Raw genomic sequence first — 18,361 nt, forward strand, 5'->3', positions numbered from 1 at the left:
AGGGCACCAGACCTCATTACAGATGGTTGTGAGCCACCATGTGGTTGCTGGGAATTGAACTTAGGACCTTTGGAAGAGCAGGCAATGCTCTTAACCCCTGAGCCATCTCTCCAGCCCCACCCTGAGTTTTCCTATACAGCCCAGGGTCACCTGCCCAGGTAATGCATAATCCATAGTGGGCCGGGCTGCTCTATACCAACTTAGAACCAAGACAAGGCTTTACAGGCACACTTGCAGGTGCATCTAACCAGGGAAACCGAATAGAAAAGATTCCTTTTCAGGTGACTCTAGGCTGTGTCAAATTGATGGCTGAACTAAGCATGACAGAACCTAAGGTCTGGGACATGCTAGGAAGCATTCTAGCCCAGCCAAACCCCTAAGCCCACACCAAGGAAGCTCAGGCTAGTGCTCTATTGCTGAGCTCCAACCCCACTGCTCCAATATTCGGAGACAGGGTCTCCCTCAGCTGCCTGCAATTGCTCTCAACTGTAGTGCGTGCAGGTCTTGATTTCAGATCCTCCTGCCTCATCTTCTACAGTAGCTGGGATCACAGGCATGCACTATCAGGTTTGGCTTAGACTTCCTTGAAGCTTCAGAGGTCTCTGCCTAACACGTGAACAGACCGTAGCTCATAGTATTATTATTATATTATTATCATTCTGCGACATGGGTTCTCCATGTAGCCTCAGCTGGCTTGTAATTCAGGATGTAGATCAGTCTGGTTTTGAAATCAGTGATTCTGTCTCTCTTCTTAAAAGCTGGGATTAAAGGTGTGGACCACCATGCCCAGCCAGACTACTTCTGATTCACAGTGTGGTGATGAGGCCCTGGAGCAAGCTGATGGAGACCGTGAAAAAGACAATCAGTCTGCTTTATTGTCATTATCAACAGACCAGCCACCATTGGGAAGGGATGCTGATGCTGGTACAACACCCACCATCAAAGCAAACTGAAGACCCTGCTGGCTTCAGTGACATGATGCTGAATAAGTTAGGGTGATATGGCTGCTTGGGACTTGAACCTCTCACTTCATGTTCTTGACAAAGTCCTCGCCTTTCTTGATGGAGGCTTTGAGCTCAGGGATGGCCTCAGCAATCATTTTCTCCTCAAAAGGAGTGATTTTGCCAATGCCCAGGTTCTTCTCCAGTCCTTTTTTCTGGAAGAGAGGGAATAGGGTGATACGTGAAACCAAGTTTCTAGATTAGCTTGGTGGCACAGGCCTGAAATCCTAGCACCCAGCAGACTGAGGGCACAGGTGCTCTTTAGCTAAGACACGGCCCCAGCCCCTCACTGCTGCTGGGCTCACTAAGCAGAGGCTTAGCTGCATCCCAGCCCAGCAGGGATCAGTTTCTTTCATCTGGCCTGGACTAAGCTGTTACGTCCCCAAATTATAGCTGCACTGCCTGGTGACAGGCCCGGCTCTGCATCCTGAGACATGACTCTCCCTTCCCCAAAGCCAACCAGGCACCAACCACAGCCTTGGTTACCCTGGATACGTACCCCCAACAGCAAGGGTGTGGAGAAGTAAGTGCACTCTGTCTCTTTGGACTGAACAAAAGAACACTCGACAACACCTTCCTTCCCGTTCATGGCATCCACAAGGGAGAAGACAAAACGGGCTCCAGCATAAGCCATGGACAGAGTGGCAGAGCCTAGGAGAGAATGGTGGTCAGCACAGCCAGCACCAGATCCCAGAAAAGCACCCACACACCACAGCTCACGGTGGGAAACCTGGTCTGCACCTCTGCATTTTACTGTCTCCTACTCTAGAGCCGCCCTCATCCCAAAGAATCTCCGCTGCCTTCTAGAACCTTCTCCTGAGTGGGACACCCATTCCCTACCCAGAGATAAGCAGTCTTTCCCTGTAGTGCTAACATCCTGGCCCCAGTGTCAGAGTCCCCAGCCCCAAGGATGTGTGGAATTCCACCTGCTCCAGCCTTGGCCTTCACAACTTCCGTGCCAGCCTCCTGGATCCTCCCGGTGAGAGCAGTCAGCTGGTCTTGGGGAAAGTCAACTTTGGGGGTACACTGCAGGGCAAGCCAGGGACTGAGTAATTTTCTGGTACAATGACCCCCGCCCTTCCCAGGCTTGACCCAACCCCCACTCCACAGTGTGTTCCACCTCCCATCATGGCATCACTACAACCAGACTCAAAACAGTAGCAGGGATGGAACCCAGGGCCCCAATCATGCCAGACAGCAGTCCCCACCACTCAACCACAGAGACCCCAACATCATTTCCTACTGACAAAAGCAAATTTACTTTTTTTTGGAGGCTTGGTTGAGACAGATCTTATGTATTTCCACATGGGACTGCCACCATGCCTGGCTCCCTTGCTTGTGTGTACACATGTATAATTTCCTGAGGCTCATGTCAGCGGTTTCCACCAATCACCCTCCAGCTTACCTTGAGACAGGGTCTCTCACTGAACCCAGATCCGACTCAGTCAGGATGACTGCCTAGCAAGTCCCAGACACCCTTCTCTCTCCTCCTCAGCACTAGGATGACATCTTGCACCTGGCTTTTTTCTCACGGGTCTGGGAACCCAGCTCAGGTCCTCATGCTTGCACGGCAGGCACTCTGCTGACTGAGCCTCCTCTCTCTCACTTTTCAAGGGTTCTGCATACTGAGCAGCACGCTCCATGGCTACATGCAGGCATGTGGATCCATCAGAAGACCAAGAGGCACCCGATTATGCCACTGCCACCTCTCCTCTACTGTCCCCATTTATTTTATTTTTATTTTTTTAATATTTATTTATTTATTATGTATACAATATTCTGTCTGTGTATATGCCTGAAGGCCAGAAGAGGGCACCAGACTTCATTACAGATGGTTGTGAGCCACCATGTGGTTGCTGGAAATTGAACTCAGGACCTTTGGAAGAGCAGGCAATGCTCTTAACCCCTGAGCCATCTCTCCAGCCCTACTGTCCCCATTTATAACAAGTTCTCCCACCTCAAGTGACACTTGAGCTTGGAGAATCACTTTTAGATTTATATGTGTATGTGAACACCTTATGTGTGGGGATGCCCATGGAAGCCAGAGGGCAGCAGATCCCTGGAGTTGGAGTTACAGGTGGTTGGTTGTAAGGTGCCCAATGTAAGTGCGAGAAATGAACTCAAGTCCTTTGGAAGAATAGCAAGTGCTTGTAACCACTGAGCCATATTTTCATCTCCATCCATGACATCGGATGGATGCCTTGTTCCCTCTCGCTTCACTTACTGTCATACATTTTAAAACAAAGTTCTATGCATAAGTACCAGAGATACGAGTCCTTGCCATGTCACATTCCGGGGCTACGGAGCTGATTTACAGATCTCATTCCACGTGGTGCTAACTCTGTCACAATTCAACTATTTTGTTTTGTTCACCAAAGGGCTCGATGTCGTCACTACACAGCTAATAACCCTGAATTCCTAATCCTCTTGCCTCCAGTTCCCAAAAGTGGGGATTACAGCTGTGCACCTGTGGGGACCTGGCTTCCCACACTATCTTTGATCTCATGGGATCTCCTGTGTGCTGGAGCCAGCAGCTTCTGATTCCATCCAGTCCACAGGCTGTAGTCAGGAAGACCCTAGACAATTGGGTTCCAGGCACGGCAGGAATCCCTCCACAATACACAGGCCAGTCCCATTTACCCCAGACTGTTTCAAGACCTTCAAGGCAGTCCTGAGTGTGATCTTAAAGCTTCCTGAGATCCATCCATCAGTCTCTCTCACAGCCACTCACATACCTGAGAGATCAAGGGGATGATGGTCTTCCCAGCATGGCCACCAATGACAGGCACGTTGACCCGAGCAGGATCCAAACCCTATTCAAAGGCAGGAAGACTGATTGTTAACAAGGTCTCTGAGTAGGAAACAAGTCGCAGTCACCTAAAGTGTAGACTGGAAACCCAGAACGCTCAGAAACAAACCAGTTTGACCCAGAGTCTGACCCTGGCTGTGCCTAGCACTTGGGCCCTATCCTATGATCAGTCACTGTGAGCAGGTGCAGGGAGGGACAGCTTGTGTAGGGGTCACCACATGCTCCTCTGTCACAAGGCCAGACTGTGTTGTCCATCCTTCTAGCCACCTGACATCCTTGTGGAATCAGAGGACAGCAACAGTTGTTCTTAGGACTGGAAATGGCCAAACAAGTACCCCCACATTCTGTTCCAGAGAAAGAGCTCCTCTCCCTCAAGTCCAAGAAATTAAAGTCATTCCACACCGGAGCTGGACGGCAGAACAGCAGGGCTCAAGCAGGTTGGGAAAGGCATCAGAACAGACACTGGCAAGAGTGCTTGCTGCTCTTACAGGGCACCAGAGTTTGGCTCCCAGCACCCACACAGCAGCTCCCAACTGTCTGCATCTCCAGTTCCAGGAGGAACTGATGCTCTTCTCTGGACACCTAAGGACCTGTACTCACAATTCCACACAGACCCACATACAACTAAAAAACATTTATGCCTACTCATATCTCTACGCATTAAAGAAATGAGTTGGGCACAGTCTAAGAGTGGAGAAGCTGGTGGGATAAGAATTCTTTAAGGTAAGCTACACGGGTAACCCAAGAAAAAAGAAAAGGAGGTAGGTAGGACTAGAAGGCCTGGATGACAGTCCAGATACTTTATGATTTCTGGAACTTTCTAAGCCCTTCTCACTGTGTGTAAGAACTCGCAGATAAATCTAGCTTTTCCAGGGCACGGTGAATGGGACAAATGGCTTCCATCCACGAGGGGATTAGATAAAGTCTGAACTCTGATGCACTGGGAAGAGATCCAGGGCAGAGGGCATGGTAAGTCTGGGCCTATGGGGTTCACTGCCTGCTCCTACAGAAAACACTAAAGCCAGCTACAGAGACTGAAACCCCCAAGTCCATACCCCCATCATCTTCCATGCCTGCCCAGGAGCAAGGGTAGCTGAGCAGTTAAGAAAATAAGCAACTGAGAGGCGCCCACAGGGCCCACACCTTCAGCTCTGCCACGAATGTGTTCGCTCTGACAATGTCAAGGGTTGTCACACCGAAGATCTTGTTGGGGTTGTACACGCCGTGCTTCTTGAAAACTTCTGCGGTGATGGGGATGGTGGAGTTAACCTGGGACAACCATGAGACAGATGTCAGCTGAGGGTGGAGCCCAGCAACAGGGCCTGCCAATAACTGTAAGCCACCTACAAGGCAAGGTGGCCATGTCATGTGAACAAAGACACCCTTTACTGCAAGGACACTTGTTCCTTGACAGCCCTTCAGCCATCATCTTGGACACAGGAGGCGAATTCTTCTTCTGGGCTGAGGATGGCTAAGAACAGGTGACCAAGCTGCCTGACTCCCTAGAACCTGTAAAATTTATCCGTGTGATAGTGTGGTTTCAAAGAGAATGGCCCTCATACCCATACATGTTTGAATAGCTAGAACTGTTTGGGAGGGATTAGGAGGTGTGTCACCAATGGTAGATTACACTAGCCTCAATCTCTCACTCAGCTATTGCAGCAGCACCATGACCACCTGCCTGCCACAGTCCCCACCATGATGAGCATGGACCAATCCTCTGAAACTGTAAGCCAGTCCCCAATTAAATGATTTCTTTTATAAGCTGCCTTGGCTGTGTTGTTTCATTACAACAGAACAGTAACTAAGACAAATGGAAACTATACCACTACCTCATGAGGTGTGAAGACTGAATGACTTAATGCGATAGGGCAAGAGCTTAGGACACCACCCAGGCACAGAAATCAAACAGAATAAAATGGCAAGATTCATGTTGTGCACTTAATGTAACAGAGGAGAGGAGCCACAGGCTACCACGACCGTTGAAAGGAGTTATAGAGGTGGGCATTTGAGCAAGGCATGCTGGTGCACCTGGAACCCCTCCATGCCAGCACCTGGGAGACAGAAGTAGGACTGAGTTATGGGCCAACTTGAGCCCATAAGACCTTGCCCACACCCCTCCCATCCAAAAAGAGGAAGAGGAAGAGTAAAGAGAAAAAGAAGATGGTGGAGGAGGAGAAAGAGAAAGGAGATGAGTATCCCAGGTGGGTAAAGTAAGACACAGAGAAGGTAGGGAACCTGCCAGAAGGAGAGTCGGTTCGAAGAGCCAGGTACGAGCTCTTGATTGGTGATAAAAGGCAGTTTTAGGATACATTCCAAGACCTCAACACCTCCAATGTGTGCATCTAATACACACGTGACCAGCCCCGCCCCCTCCACCCCACCCCATACTCACCGGGTTGGCAATGATGCAGATCATGGCTTCAGGGCAGTGCTGGGCACAGGCGGCAGTCAAGGTGGCCACAATGGTAGCATTGGTGTTGAATAGGTCATCCCGCGTCATTCCTGGGATAGTCCAGGGTGAGAAAGCCACAAAGAACATGACAAAATTTCAAAATTTTTTTATTACATTTTAATTTATTCTCCGTGTGTGTGTGTCAAAGGGCCAACTCACAGAGTTGGCAGTCACCTTCCATTGTTGGGGACACTGGGGTCCTTATACTCACAGAGAAACACTAAGAGAATCAGAAAACACAGGAGTGTCTCCTGAATGGAGTTCGTTTTTATAAACCAAATACCTGCATTCCATCCAGAAAACTGGATTTTATTAACGCCCTGGTGACCTTTTTGTTATCTGTGAAGACAGACCTCACCCAACACCCCAGAACGATCATCCCAGACTTCCCTCTCTAGACCTTACCCATCCTCAGGGGAGATGTCACATGTACTTCATGACCCACTGACCTCAACCCCCACTAGGTTCTAGGCCCTTTAGCTACAGAACCTGCCCTCACGGTCACACGTACTGTGTAAAAGAGTCTCCATGTAGTCACACCTAAAGATGTGTGTACACCTGGTATTGGACTGATTGTTGCCTGGAAATCTTTCCCCAAATTGTACTGGGTTTAAAATTTGCATTAGAGCCCCCAAAGTCTGATCCAGGCTGACGAAGTCAGTCTGCACTGGGTTTTCATTCTCATTTCCTCATGGGGTTTGCTTCCCTGTCTGACACCTGCAAGGACACAACCCTTGGAGAAGGTAGGAAAAGTTTTTTTTTCTTTCTTTTTTTAAATATTTATTTATTTATTTATTTATTTATTTATTTATTTATTTATTTATTATGTATACAATGTTCTGTCTGTATGCCTGCAGGCCAGAAGAGGGCACCAGACCCCATTACAGATGGTTGTGAGCCACCATGTGGTTGCTGGGAGTTGAACTCAGGACCTTTGGAAGAGCAGGCAATGCTCTTAACCACTGAGCCATCTCTCCAGCCCCAGGAAAAGTTTTCTTTTTCTTTTTTTTCTTTTTTTTAAATAATATAATATACATGTATGTGTTATTTATTTATTTATTTATTTTTGGTTTTTCGAGACAGGGTTTCTCTGTAGCTTTTGGTTCCTGTCCTGGAACTAGCTCTTGTAGACCAGGCTGGCCTCAAACTCACAGAGATCCACCTGCCTCTGCCTCCTGAGTGCTGGGATTAAAGGCGTGCGCCACCACTGCCCAGCAGGAAAAGTTTTCCTTAAATAGCAATTAGGAGTTAAGGAAACTCAGTCTTCTCATTGAAAATGGGTCATGACCCCTTCCCAAAGAAACAAAATATTTAGCTACAGCCCTGAAACTTTACATGCACAGGAACATGCAAAGAGAGCCCACGGAAAGGCACTCAAGGCACTGCTGTCAAAGTGGGCACCAGGGACTGAACTCGTCAGGCTTGGTGCATGCACCTTTACTGCCACCTTGTAGGTCAATGCACATAGTTTGAAATAGGTACCAGGAGCTAACTGTTAAATTCAGCATGAACAAACAGGGCTCCCATTTTAAGTGAATCTGTTTTACAGAGAAAACACTCCACTACGGCTAAAGACCGCAGAGTCTTGGGGTGTGCAGACAGAGTGAGTTGCTGGGGGCCATTAGAGGTTAGCAGGAGTCCTGAGGTGGAGTTGGGTGGAGGACAGGGCCCTCTAAACAGAGTGACAGTTGCTGTCAACTTCAAGTTTTGTCACCAAGGGCAAGGAGGAAGTCTCTGGAGATCTTTGCAATGGGAGAGGAAGTAAATCCACACTTTAGCAGAAAGCCCTTCTCAGCCGGGGAGGGACACTTCAGGCAAGGTTTTTAAAATTTATTAAAAAATGTATTTATATGTATATGGTGGGTCTACTAAGCTGTAAGTGGGTGTTGTACTTGTTGAAGCTGGAGTTACAGGGATATGTGGGTTTTAGGACCTGAAATCAGGTTCTCTGATACTGACCTGAACAGCTGAGCCCTCTACCCCCCACTCCAGGATGCTCCCCACCACACACCTGGCTTCCTGGGCACTCCGGCTGGGATCACCACCACATCACAACCTTTCAGACAATCTGGTAGCTGATCAGGTCCAAGGTAGCCTAGGAGGAACACCCCATTAAAGCAATGTCACCTGTATGAGCCCAGGGAAGCCATCATATCTGAGGGGAGGGATCAAAGCTGGTGGGTCCCATCTGTGAAATGATATCCCCTGTCTAAGGGGAAGAGCTCCTCTGAAGTGGACTCTACAGAAACCGGCAGGGATCCACCTGCATTACCACACCCCATTACTCTTACTATCTAGAGGGAAAGAGTCTATTTCTAAGGATTTCAGGAGGTTTGTGACTGGGTCCAGATCTGCCTCTTTAAAATTATGTTGTACTATGTAGCCTAGGATACCAAACAGCTGGCCTTCCTGAGTGGTGGAGACTCAGACTCAACTGGGGAATTCTCATATGCCAAGCAAGCACTCTACCAACTACTCTGAAGATCTTTCTACAAGGTCTTACTATTTAGCCCAGGCTAACCTTGAACCCAGGACCCTTCTGCCTTACCCCCAAGGGCTGGGGTGACAGGTGGATATCAATATGCTCTGCTTCATACTTAGACAACAAATTATTTGTAATTATGGGGGGGGTCAACACAGCCCACCTGTGGAGGATAATTCTTGGGGAATTGATTCTCTCCTTCCACCACCTCCACGTGGGTTCTGGGGAGCAAATGCAGGTCATCAGGCTTTTACAGCAAGGGCCCACTCACCACAGAGCCATCTTGCCAGCCTCAGCTTTCTTCTTTTTTTGAGAAAGGGATTCTGTGTGTAGCCCCGGCTGTCCTAGAACTCACGAGATCCACCTGCCCCTGCCTCCTGCGTGCTGGGATTAAAGGTGTGCACCACCATGCCCACCACCAGCAGCTCAGCCTCAGCCTTCTAAAAGACACCACTGTTTAAGTGTTTGTAGGCCCAGGTCCAAATCACCTAAGATCCTGCTCTAGAACTTGGGCCCTGGCTTACTGCATGGCAGCCATGTACCTTTCACGTTTGCTCTGGTCTCGATGTGACTCAGATCCGCTGCCACACCAGGCGTGTGAGCAATATCGTAGAGGGTCAGGCGACTCACTAGGGGGCTGTTCTTTAGGAGCAGAGAAAGGGGCTGCCCAATGCCCCCAGAAGCTCCCAGCACGGCAACTTTAGCATTGTTCTAGAAAGAAGCAGAGAGATATCACTTAAGATAGAATGGGGCGTCTTCTTCTTCTTTTTTTTTTTTTTTTTTTTGGTTTTTCGAGACAGGGTTTCTTTGTGGCATTGGAGCCTGTCCTGGAACTCCCTTGGTAGACCAGGCTGGCCTCGAACTCACAGAGATCCGCCTACCTCTGCCTCCCGAGTGCTGGGATTACAGGCGTGCGCCACCACCGCCCGGCTGGGCGTCTTCTTCTTTTTGGTTTTTTTGAGACAGGGTTTCTCTGTGTAGCCCTGGCTGTCCTGGACCTCGCTCTGTAGACCAGGCTGGCCTCGAACTCAGAGATCCGCCTGCCTCTGCCTCCCAAGTGCTGGGATTAAAGGTGTGCGCCACCACTGCTCGGCAGAATGGGGCTTCTTTAGAGGACAAGATGCCAAAGAATGAGGCAACAGCTGTATCGACCAGTGGCCTGTGGTGGAGCTGTGGACCTTCATCCCGCAGTCCAAGTTCAAGAGGAGAGAACCCAGGCCTGGAGATGGCAGGATACGAGGGCGGTAAGAGGCAGCTCCACCCAGGTAGCCAGTTGGACTGATAACGGCCTTACCTTTGCTCTGTGGTTTATTCCTCTGTGCTCATAGGGGCTTGTTCCGGGATCCCTCACCCCACAGGGCCAAAGCCTCCCAAAGTACCCAGTAGCACCATGTATCACAGACACACATCCTCCTGTCTGTCCTTCCTTTCCCCTCTTCTGCTCCCCCCCACCCCGCCATATGCTGCTTTTGAGGAACTGGGAATTGAACCACCAAGAGCTTCGTTCCTGTTAATTAAGTGTTCTACTGTATCTACCCTCAGGCCCTCTTCACCTGTACTTTAAACCATGTCAAGATTACTTATGGGCTGGCAAGATGACTCAGCAAATAAAGGTGTTTGCTGGCAAGTCTGAGGACCAGAGTTTGAGTCTCTGGACTCACAGAGTGGAAGAAGAGAATCAACTCCAAAAAAGCTGTTCTCTAACTTCATGCACACCTACATGTCAACAAACTTTAAAAATACAAAGATTACTTCTAACAATACAATGTAAATATGAAGATAATCGTGAATACAGTGTTATTCAAGGAAAAAAGCTCGCACATGTTGAGTATGCAATGTATTTTTGAAAGATTTTTATTATTTTTATTTATACCTGTATGTTATGTACATGTGTCTATATGGATACATGCCATGTACGTGCATGTCCAAGAAGACCAGAAGAGGACATCAGGTCTCTGAACTGTTAAAGACAGTTGTGGGCTGCTTAGTGTAGGTGCTAGGAACTGAATTCAAGTCCGCTGCAAGAGCAGCAATTGCTCTTAACCTTTGAGCCACCACTGCAGGCCGTATTTTTTCTTTGGTAGCATTTTCAGTCCAAGGCTGGCTGGACCTGTGGGTGGAGGTCACATGGATAGGCAGCAGGAAGTGTACATTGGACAGTAATTAATGGCTATAATAAGTAATAAATAATAATGGGCTTCAGTTATCAAAACCAAAGCCCAAGGTTGGGGTGTGGCTCAGTGACAGTGCTTGCCAAGCACGTATGAGGGGATCTGGGTTCCATCCCTGGTACTGTGAGCGGTGGGGTGGAGCACACACTCAGGAAAGCTGTTCCTCAGGAGGCAGAAGAATCCTGAGATAGATGGAGAGCAGCCTGGCCTATACAGGGAGGCTCAAAAACAAATCTAACAGGGAACCAGTGCAGGAAGAACTTGGCCCCTCAGGTCCTGCCTGACGCAACCTGCTCCTGTCTCACCGTCTCCCATCCTCCACTCTGGCACCGCCACGTTGCCTCCCTTAGCACACCTACATCATTTCACCGGACAGGGCAGCAACGGTTCCATCAAGGAAAGTACAAGGTAATCCCAAATGGGGGAACAGAAGAAAACCATTTGCATGGTTTCTGTTTATTCTGTTGCTTTGAGTTCCCAGGCTGACCTGGAACTCACAGAGAAACTGGTCTGGGCTTACAGGTCTTGCACCATGACATCTAGCTTAAAACCTGTTTTTCTGAAAAAGTAAGAAACAAAAACAAAACAAGGAAAAAGAAACCTTTTATCCAGGCAGTTGTGACACATGCCTATAATCCCAGCACTAAGGAGGCAGAGGCAGGAGGATCGCTGTGAGTTCAAGGCCAGCCTGGTCTACAAAGTGAGAGCCAAGACAGCCAGAGCTGTTACATAGAGAAACCCTGTGTAATGCCCCCAAATTTGCTGTTTTATTTTAACCTATAAAAATCTTAAGTGCTACCAAGGAAAAGAGCTAGTGTCCATGCTAGGGTCTTTAGGTGGATCGGCTCTGTATAATATTGATGGGAACCCAGTGAGGAAGGAGAAGACTTTCTCACTCTGTCCTATGCTGTGCACTGACGTACACCACAGCAACTTTGCCAACATACACCAAACCTAGTCCCCAAGTAATGGATCTGCAAAAAAACATTATTTTATTATACTTCATTATCTACTTAGTAGACAACCCACTATGTGGGTGAAAGAATGGGGTGAACTCAGCTGACAAGCTTGGGGTCAAGCGCCTTTACCCTCTGAGCCGTCCTGCCGACCCCAGTGGGATCTCTCCAAGCATTATCACATGGGTTCCTTCCAACCCCACTGGCCTTTACTGAGAGCCCAGGGTCCCATTCAACAGTTTACTGCTCAGCAACTATTCTGAAGATGGATAGATTGTAATTTCAGTCACGACCTTTGCGCTCAGAATGCAAGTCTGCGGCTTTGTTTTAAACCCTCTACATCTGTGTTCCTACTACATGGACTCACATGTATATTAGAAACAGAAGCACTCAGGACCTTGGCTATATTTTATCATTCAGAGGAAGGATTCAAAGTCTAGAGACCAAACATACTTGGTTCTAGTTGTCTTTGGACTTACTCTACTGTTTTCTCAAAAGCTAAATGGACAGCCTGGTCTACAGAGCTAGTTCCAGGACAGGCTCCAAAGCCACAGAGAAACCCTGTCTCGAAAAACCAAAAAAAAAAAAAAAAAAAAAGCTAAATGGACACCCAAATGGCATTTTTTTTTAATTTTTGAATATTTTTTTTTTTAATCCATCCAAAGCTGAGCTACTGACCCTTCCTACTACCCTAAACCTGCTCTCCCTAAGTCTTTACATTCTTACCACTGAGCCACACCCCAACCCCTCACTGGGGATTCTAGGCAGGGGCTCTACCACTGAGCCACACCCCAGCCCCTCACTGGGGGATTCTAGGCAGGTGCTCTACCACTGAGCCACACCCCAGCCCCTCACTGGGGGATTCTAGGCAGGTGCTCTACCACTGAGCTACACGCCAGTCTCTCACTGAGGGAGTCCAAACAGGCACACTACCACTGAGTGCCACCTCTAGCAAGCCCTTCCAGAACTCTTACTCATCTCAGTAGGCATCACCCATGACTCCACTCTCCTTTATCATCAGTGAATTCAGTTAGCTCCACCAACTTTCACCACATCCACAGCTGTCACCCAGACACTGACTAGCAGACTGTCTCCCTCTGCCTAAGTAACTGCTCTGTTCAAAATGGTACTCCATCTTTGAGAAAATGCCCAAGTTGTACACGGCTTGCTGGGTTCTCTCTACCTCCCCCATATTCACAATCATTCCCGGCCTCCCTGCCTCACATACTGGACTGCCAGTTACTGTCCATCTGCCCGAACCCTTTCTACATGTGATCTATGCTTTCTTCTGGCCTTCGCTGAAATGTCACATTCCCTGACGCTGGGCCTGCACCTGAGATGGCTCAGCAAGTAAAAGCACTTGCTTCAAAAGTCCGAGGACATGAGTTCAATCTCTAATCTTCCCCACATGGTGGAGAGAGAATGGACTCCAGCAAGTGTCCTACTCCCTCCACCATTCACACACACGCATGTGCGTGCACACATACACAAACACACACTGCCCTTCCTTCCAATTAAAAATAAAACCTCAACTTCCTTCCTTGTCCACCCCTACTTGTTCTCTGGGGCTCCTTACTACGACACTTTATAACAGGAGACAACGGCAGATCTACTACAGAACTCTGGGGCTGATGGGCTGTTGCCAAGCTTGAATGACCTGAGTTCAAGTCATAGGACCTACATGTCAGAAGATGAAAACCATGTTGTCCTTGCCTCCACATGTGAACACGGTACACACACATGTGCACATTAATAATTTTTAAAATTTTAAATCAAAATACAGAATTCTGTACTTTTCTCAGGGCATAGATGCAACCACCAAAATTCAAATGGAAGCTGGGCACAGTGGCCCACACTTTTAGTTCTAGCACATAGGAAGTATAGAGGCAGGTGGATCTCTAGTTTGAGAACAGCCAATCTACATAAGAGGTCCAGCCCAGCCAAGGTTGCAGTGAGACTCTTTCTATAAACAAACAAACAAAAAAACCAAGCAAACAAACACAATTGGGCTGAACCTGGGACTGTGGATCAGTGGTACAGAACTTGCTGAACAGGCTCGTCTGTGCGCGAACACACACCAGCACTCCGTCACATTCTTTACCATCTCTGCTGAGCTAGCCCTGCTCTACTCCTGGGCATTCATCTTCATCTCTACCCTACCAATTTACTCCTCACCCAGCCCAGGTACCTTCTCGTTCATCTTGTGAGACAGAGTCCTACTACATTAGCCAGGCACCTGCCTTGGGTCCTGGGAACTAAACTCTGGTCCTCTGCTAGATTAGCAAGCACTTTTAACTGCTGAGCATCTCTTCCAGCCCCCTGTATCTTTATTTTTCAATGAATTGATTGAATGGGAAGCAGGAGACATGACCTAAATGATCAGAAATCTGAAGTTCCCTCAAATTATCAGTTTCCTTTTGGGTTATGGTAATTATTTCTATGAAGCCTTGGTTGTATCGATTTTGCTAGAGATGTGTAAAGCCTCTGGGCATGATCCTGGGACTCCTTCATTGATTCTGGCGTGCACTGGTTAAAGAACCACTGTCCAAGTAGAAGATGACTAAAAATAACTTAGCTGTAGGTGTCCAAGACCAACTCTACCCACAGCAGGGATGATCCTCCAAGAATAATTCGTAAGGGAAAAAGGCTCTAATGGAGGAGATACTTTAGTGAGTGAGAGCCTAAGGAGCTGAGTTCAAATCCCCAGTTCTCCAGCTTGGCAGGTTCAGGCAAAGGCCTCATTCCAAAGAAATAAGGTCTAGAGCAGCGGTTCTCAACCTTCCCAATGCTGCAACCCTTCAAAATCAGTTCCTCATGTTGTGGTGGCCCTCAATCATAAAATTACTTTTGCTTCTACTTCATAATTATAATTTTTCTACTGTTACTATGGTGACCTCTGTGAACGGATCGTTTGATCCCCAGGCTGAGAACAGCTGATTGAGAGTGATGGAGTAGCATACTCGATGTCCTTCTCTAGCCTCTGCACACATATGTGCACATACACATTTTTGAAAAACGAGGCATGGGGCTGGAGAAAGAGTTCATCGGTTAAGAGCACAGGCTGCTCTTCCAGAGGACCCAGATTCAATTCCCAGCACCCACATGGCAGTTTTCAACTGTCTGTAACTCCAGGTCCAGGGAACCTGACATTTTCACACCAAAACACGTAAAAAGTAAATAAATTATTTATAAAAAAAAAAAAAAGAAAAACGAGGCGTGACGGTGCGTGCCTTTATCCCCAGCACTGGAGAGGCGGAGGCGGATCTCTTCAAGATCAGCCTGGTCTAAATAAAGAAAATAATCTCTTAGGGGAAAAGCCACGGACAGTTGTTGAATTTCAATCAATTCTGTTAAACTACTGTAACCTTGGCTCCGTTCTCTATCCTGAGAGCCTCAGGATGCCAGTACTATATAGTTAATGTCATGCGTTATTTCTCCTACTCACGAATAACTCACATAGACGCTACAAGGAGAAAATCAGTTATGTCGAAGCAATGCAGAGTCGCATATAATGCAATTTGCTTCCGGACTGAGAGCTTTGGCTTCTGAACCTACAGGAAACGCACACTTTAGGGGGAAACCTGGCCCGGTTCTGCTCCTCTCCCAGGTTTCCCACACAGGATGTCAGTCGGGACGTGAGCTGGGAGGCCCTGATGTCCAGGATGAGCTTTGCGGGTTGAGAACCGGCGCGTTCCCGGGATGCACGCGCCTCCCCGGAGTTCCCCGCTAGGCTGAAAGCCCCTCGTACCTGGGCCGAAGTGCTGAAGCTGCGGCGGAGAGCGGCGCCGGCAGGCCGGGCGAGGGCAGACAGCATGGCTGGGGCGGGCGGGACACGGACCTGCAGACGAACAAGCTAACACTGGACAAGTGACTCCAACGACCTCCACTCCGCGCAGTGTCCGCCCGCAGTAGATCCACCTGATCTCGCGAGAGAAACGCCAAAAGCGGGGCTCTGCTCCACCAAATATCGCGAGACAGGCTCGGCTAAGCATTGCCAAGCCTCAAACGAAAGACCCGGCCCACTTCCGAGATCTCGCGAGAAAAGTCTGCCGTTCCCCCCCCCCCTCCGTCACTCGTAAGGAATCCCCGCTGAACTCCGCCCATTGATAAGATCTCGCGAGAGAGGCTCGACTGTGCCTTGTCTGGTCCCGGTCTCCTCCCCGCCCACTTTGAGGCTCGCCCGCTAGGACTGTCGGGTGAATTAGACGGACTCGCGGGGACGCCCCTAGCAACCCGGTGCTTGGAGAATGTGAGGCGCTCTCCCCAGAGCGCGGAGAAGACAGGCGCTAAGTTAGAAGCGCCTTCCAGGAGCCGTTTCCCAGGTGGGGCTCCGGACACGTCCTGCCGGGGAGCCCGACCAAAGTCGCGCAGCAGGTCAGGCGGCCCCCGAGCCCCTGACCTCAGCCGAGCCCAGCCTCCCTGCCTCCGGAGCGAGGCTGGAGGGGGTTCTGGGGAGCCGAGGAAAGTCCCGGGGCGGGGTGGGCAGCATTTCCCCACTCCACCGGGTCAGTGCCGTCATTCCCATAAGTTGCACGGAACCTTGCTGACTTTCCAGGCTTCGCACACACCCTGCTGGCATTAGCAAGTTCTAGCACTGACTTAGCGACAGATGATGTCTAGGACCACCATCCTATGGTGTGGAGGAGGAAACGTTTGGAGACTGTAACTCGGGCTTTGGCCCGGTCTCTACCCCCTCGAACCCGCCAGTAGTGCCGGCGAGGGCAAACATTTTAAAGTTTACCAGGCAGAGGTGACACATGCCTTTAATCCCAGCACTCGGGAGGCAGAGGCAAGAGAATTTCCGATTTCGAGGCCAGCATGGACTGCATGGTGAGTTCCAGGACAGCCAGGGCTCCACAGGGAAATTGTCTCGAACCCCCCCCCCCCCTTTTGGCGAAAAACAATATATCAGGGCTATAAGAGAGATGACTAAGTGGTTAAGAGCACTTGCTGCTCTTACAGAATTCAGAGCCTTGAAAAATTGCCAGGTGTCTCATAACCTCCTTAACTCTAGCTCCAGGGATAACCATCACCTCTGGCCTCTGTTGGTACCTACATTCACCTGCACATACCCACAGAGACAAAAATAAACGGAATTAAAGATGGTAAAAATGTAAAATTAAGGGTCAGTAGACAACACCTGAAGAATGACAGCTGAGGTTGACCTCTGGTTCATGCACACACACACACGGCACACATGTAAAAAGATGTTCCAGAGCATTACCAGGTGTGAAGGTTCAGGTCTGTAATCCTAGTACTCAGGAGGTTGCAGGAGGAGGATTGTTGTGAGTTTGAGACCAGCCTAAAACACTGTTCAAAAAATTCAAAACAACAACGCAAAAAAAGTTCAGGATCTGGGAGTTGGAAAGGGACTGGATGGGAGGGCATGGGGTTGGTTTGATAAAAACACTTTATACATATGTGAAATTCTCAAACAATATAAGTTCGGTGTTCTAGCTCCGCTTGAGCAGGTTTATAATCCCACCTTCTTGGAGGCTGAACCAGGATAGGAGCAAGTTCAAGGTCTGCCAGGGTCAAGTAGGGAGACCTTGTCTCAAAATAAGAAATAAAAGGAGGACCAGAGTACAGCTCAGTGGTAGAGTACTTTCCTGCTAGTCTATTCCCAATCACGTCGGCACACACACACACACACACACACCAGTTCAGTTTGAGGGGCAGACAGTCGTGCCATAGCCTGCTGCCTCAGTGCATGACTATAACATCTACATCAGTGACAGTCTGCCTGGGGACAGTGACAGAAAGCCAGAGTTGGGGTAACAAACGACATGAGAGCTTAAGAACATACCAACACGTAAAAACTCACAATGACCGTCTTGCCCTCCCTTCCCTGGTCTCCACCTCTTTGCTGGATTGGTAAGGTATACTACAGTCTTGGAGCTGGGATGCCGTCTCTGGTTCTTTACTGCTTTCAGGAATGACTCGAGTGACATCGGGGCAACAGTTGGAGAAGTGACCCAGTGCTATGGGAACCTGGGGAAATAGGTTTGGAGTGGAGGTCATGTTAATGAACCTTCTGAGCCACCTAAGCTGAGACACACCAGGAGAATGGGTCTATTTTAATGGAACCCCTGGAGGAGGGAGGCGTCTCTTCCAGAAACTTGCCCAGAATTAGTGGGCTGGTGACATGACTCAGTGGGCAAAGAAGCTTGCTTGCCAAGCCTCACAACCTGAGTTCAAACCAGGACCCACACAGTGGAACCAGAGAACCAACGTGCTGTTGATTCTTCAGCAGTGGGAAGTATGTAGGCCAGGGAACGGAGGAGGCAGAAAAATGTAGTCCTGTATTCAGGGATGGAGATGTTTGGGTAAGCACTGACCTTGATCTTGTCTCTGTGCGTGTGCTCTGGAAATTCTTTACGTTTCTGACCTCAGCTAGGGGTCAAGAGCTATGTATTATTATTAAAAGTAGTGGTGGTGGTGGTGGTGGTGGTGGTGGTGGTGGTGGTGGTGGTGGTGGTGGTGGTGG

At 48.9% G+C, this 18,361-nt stretch overlaps 2 protein-coding genes across 2 annotated transcripts in view; one reads left to right on the top strand and one right to left on the bottom strand.

Annotated features, from left to right (window-relative positions):
- Nucleotides 1-852: 852 nt before the first annotated feature.
- On the bottom strand, nt 853-15,802 carry Mdh2 (malate dehydrogenase 2). The gene is made up of 9 exons (XM_005344607.3): nt 15,623-15,802; nt 9,290-9,458; nt 8,277-8,360; nt 6,206-6,315; nt 4,954-5,079; nt 3,737-3,814; nt 1,928-2,027; nt 1,501-1,652; nt 853-1,156 (listed from the first exon to the last, which is right to left on the bottom strand). Exons 1-9 carry the CDS (start codon nt 15,686-15,688, stop codon nt 1,025-1,027), a joined length of 1,017 nt encoding a protein of 338 aa, XP_005344664.1. The 5' UTR covers nt 15,689-15,802; the 3' UTR covers nt 853-1,024.
- A 228-nt stretch (nt 15,803-16,030) lies between these two features.
- Styxl1 (serine/threonine/tyrosine interacting like 1) overlaps nt 16,031-18,361 on the top strand; it is a 27,858-nt gene continuing 25,527 nt past the window's right edge. The window contains exon 1 of the mRNA XM_026784701.1: nt 16,031-16,248. The gene's annotated coding sequence lies outside the window, so the exon portion shown is untranslated. The remainder of the gene's footprint in view (nt 16,249-18,361) is intronic.

Source organism: Microtus ochrogaster, chromosome 2, assembly GCF_000317375.1.
Source record: "Microtus ochrogaster isolate Prairie Vole_2 chromosome 2, MicOch1.0, whole genome shotgun sequence".
Taxonomy (NCBI): Eukaryota; Metazoa; Chordata; class Mammalia; order Rodentia; family Cricetidae; genus Microtus; species Microtus ochrogaster.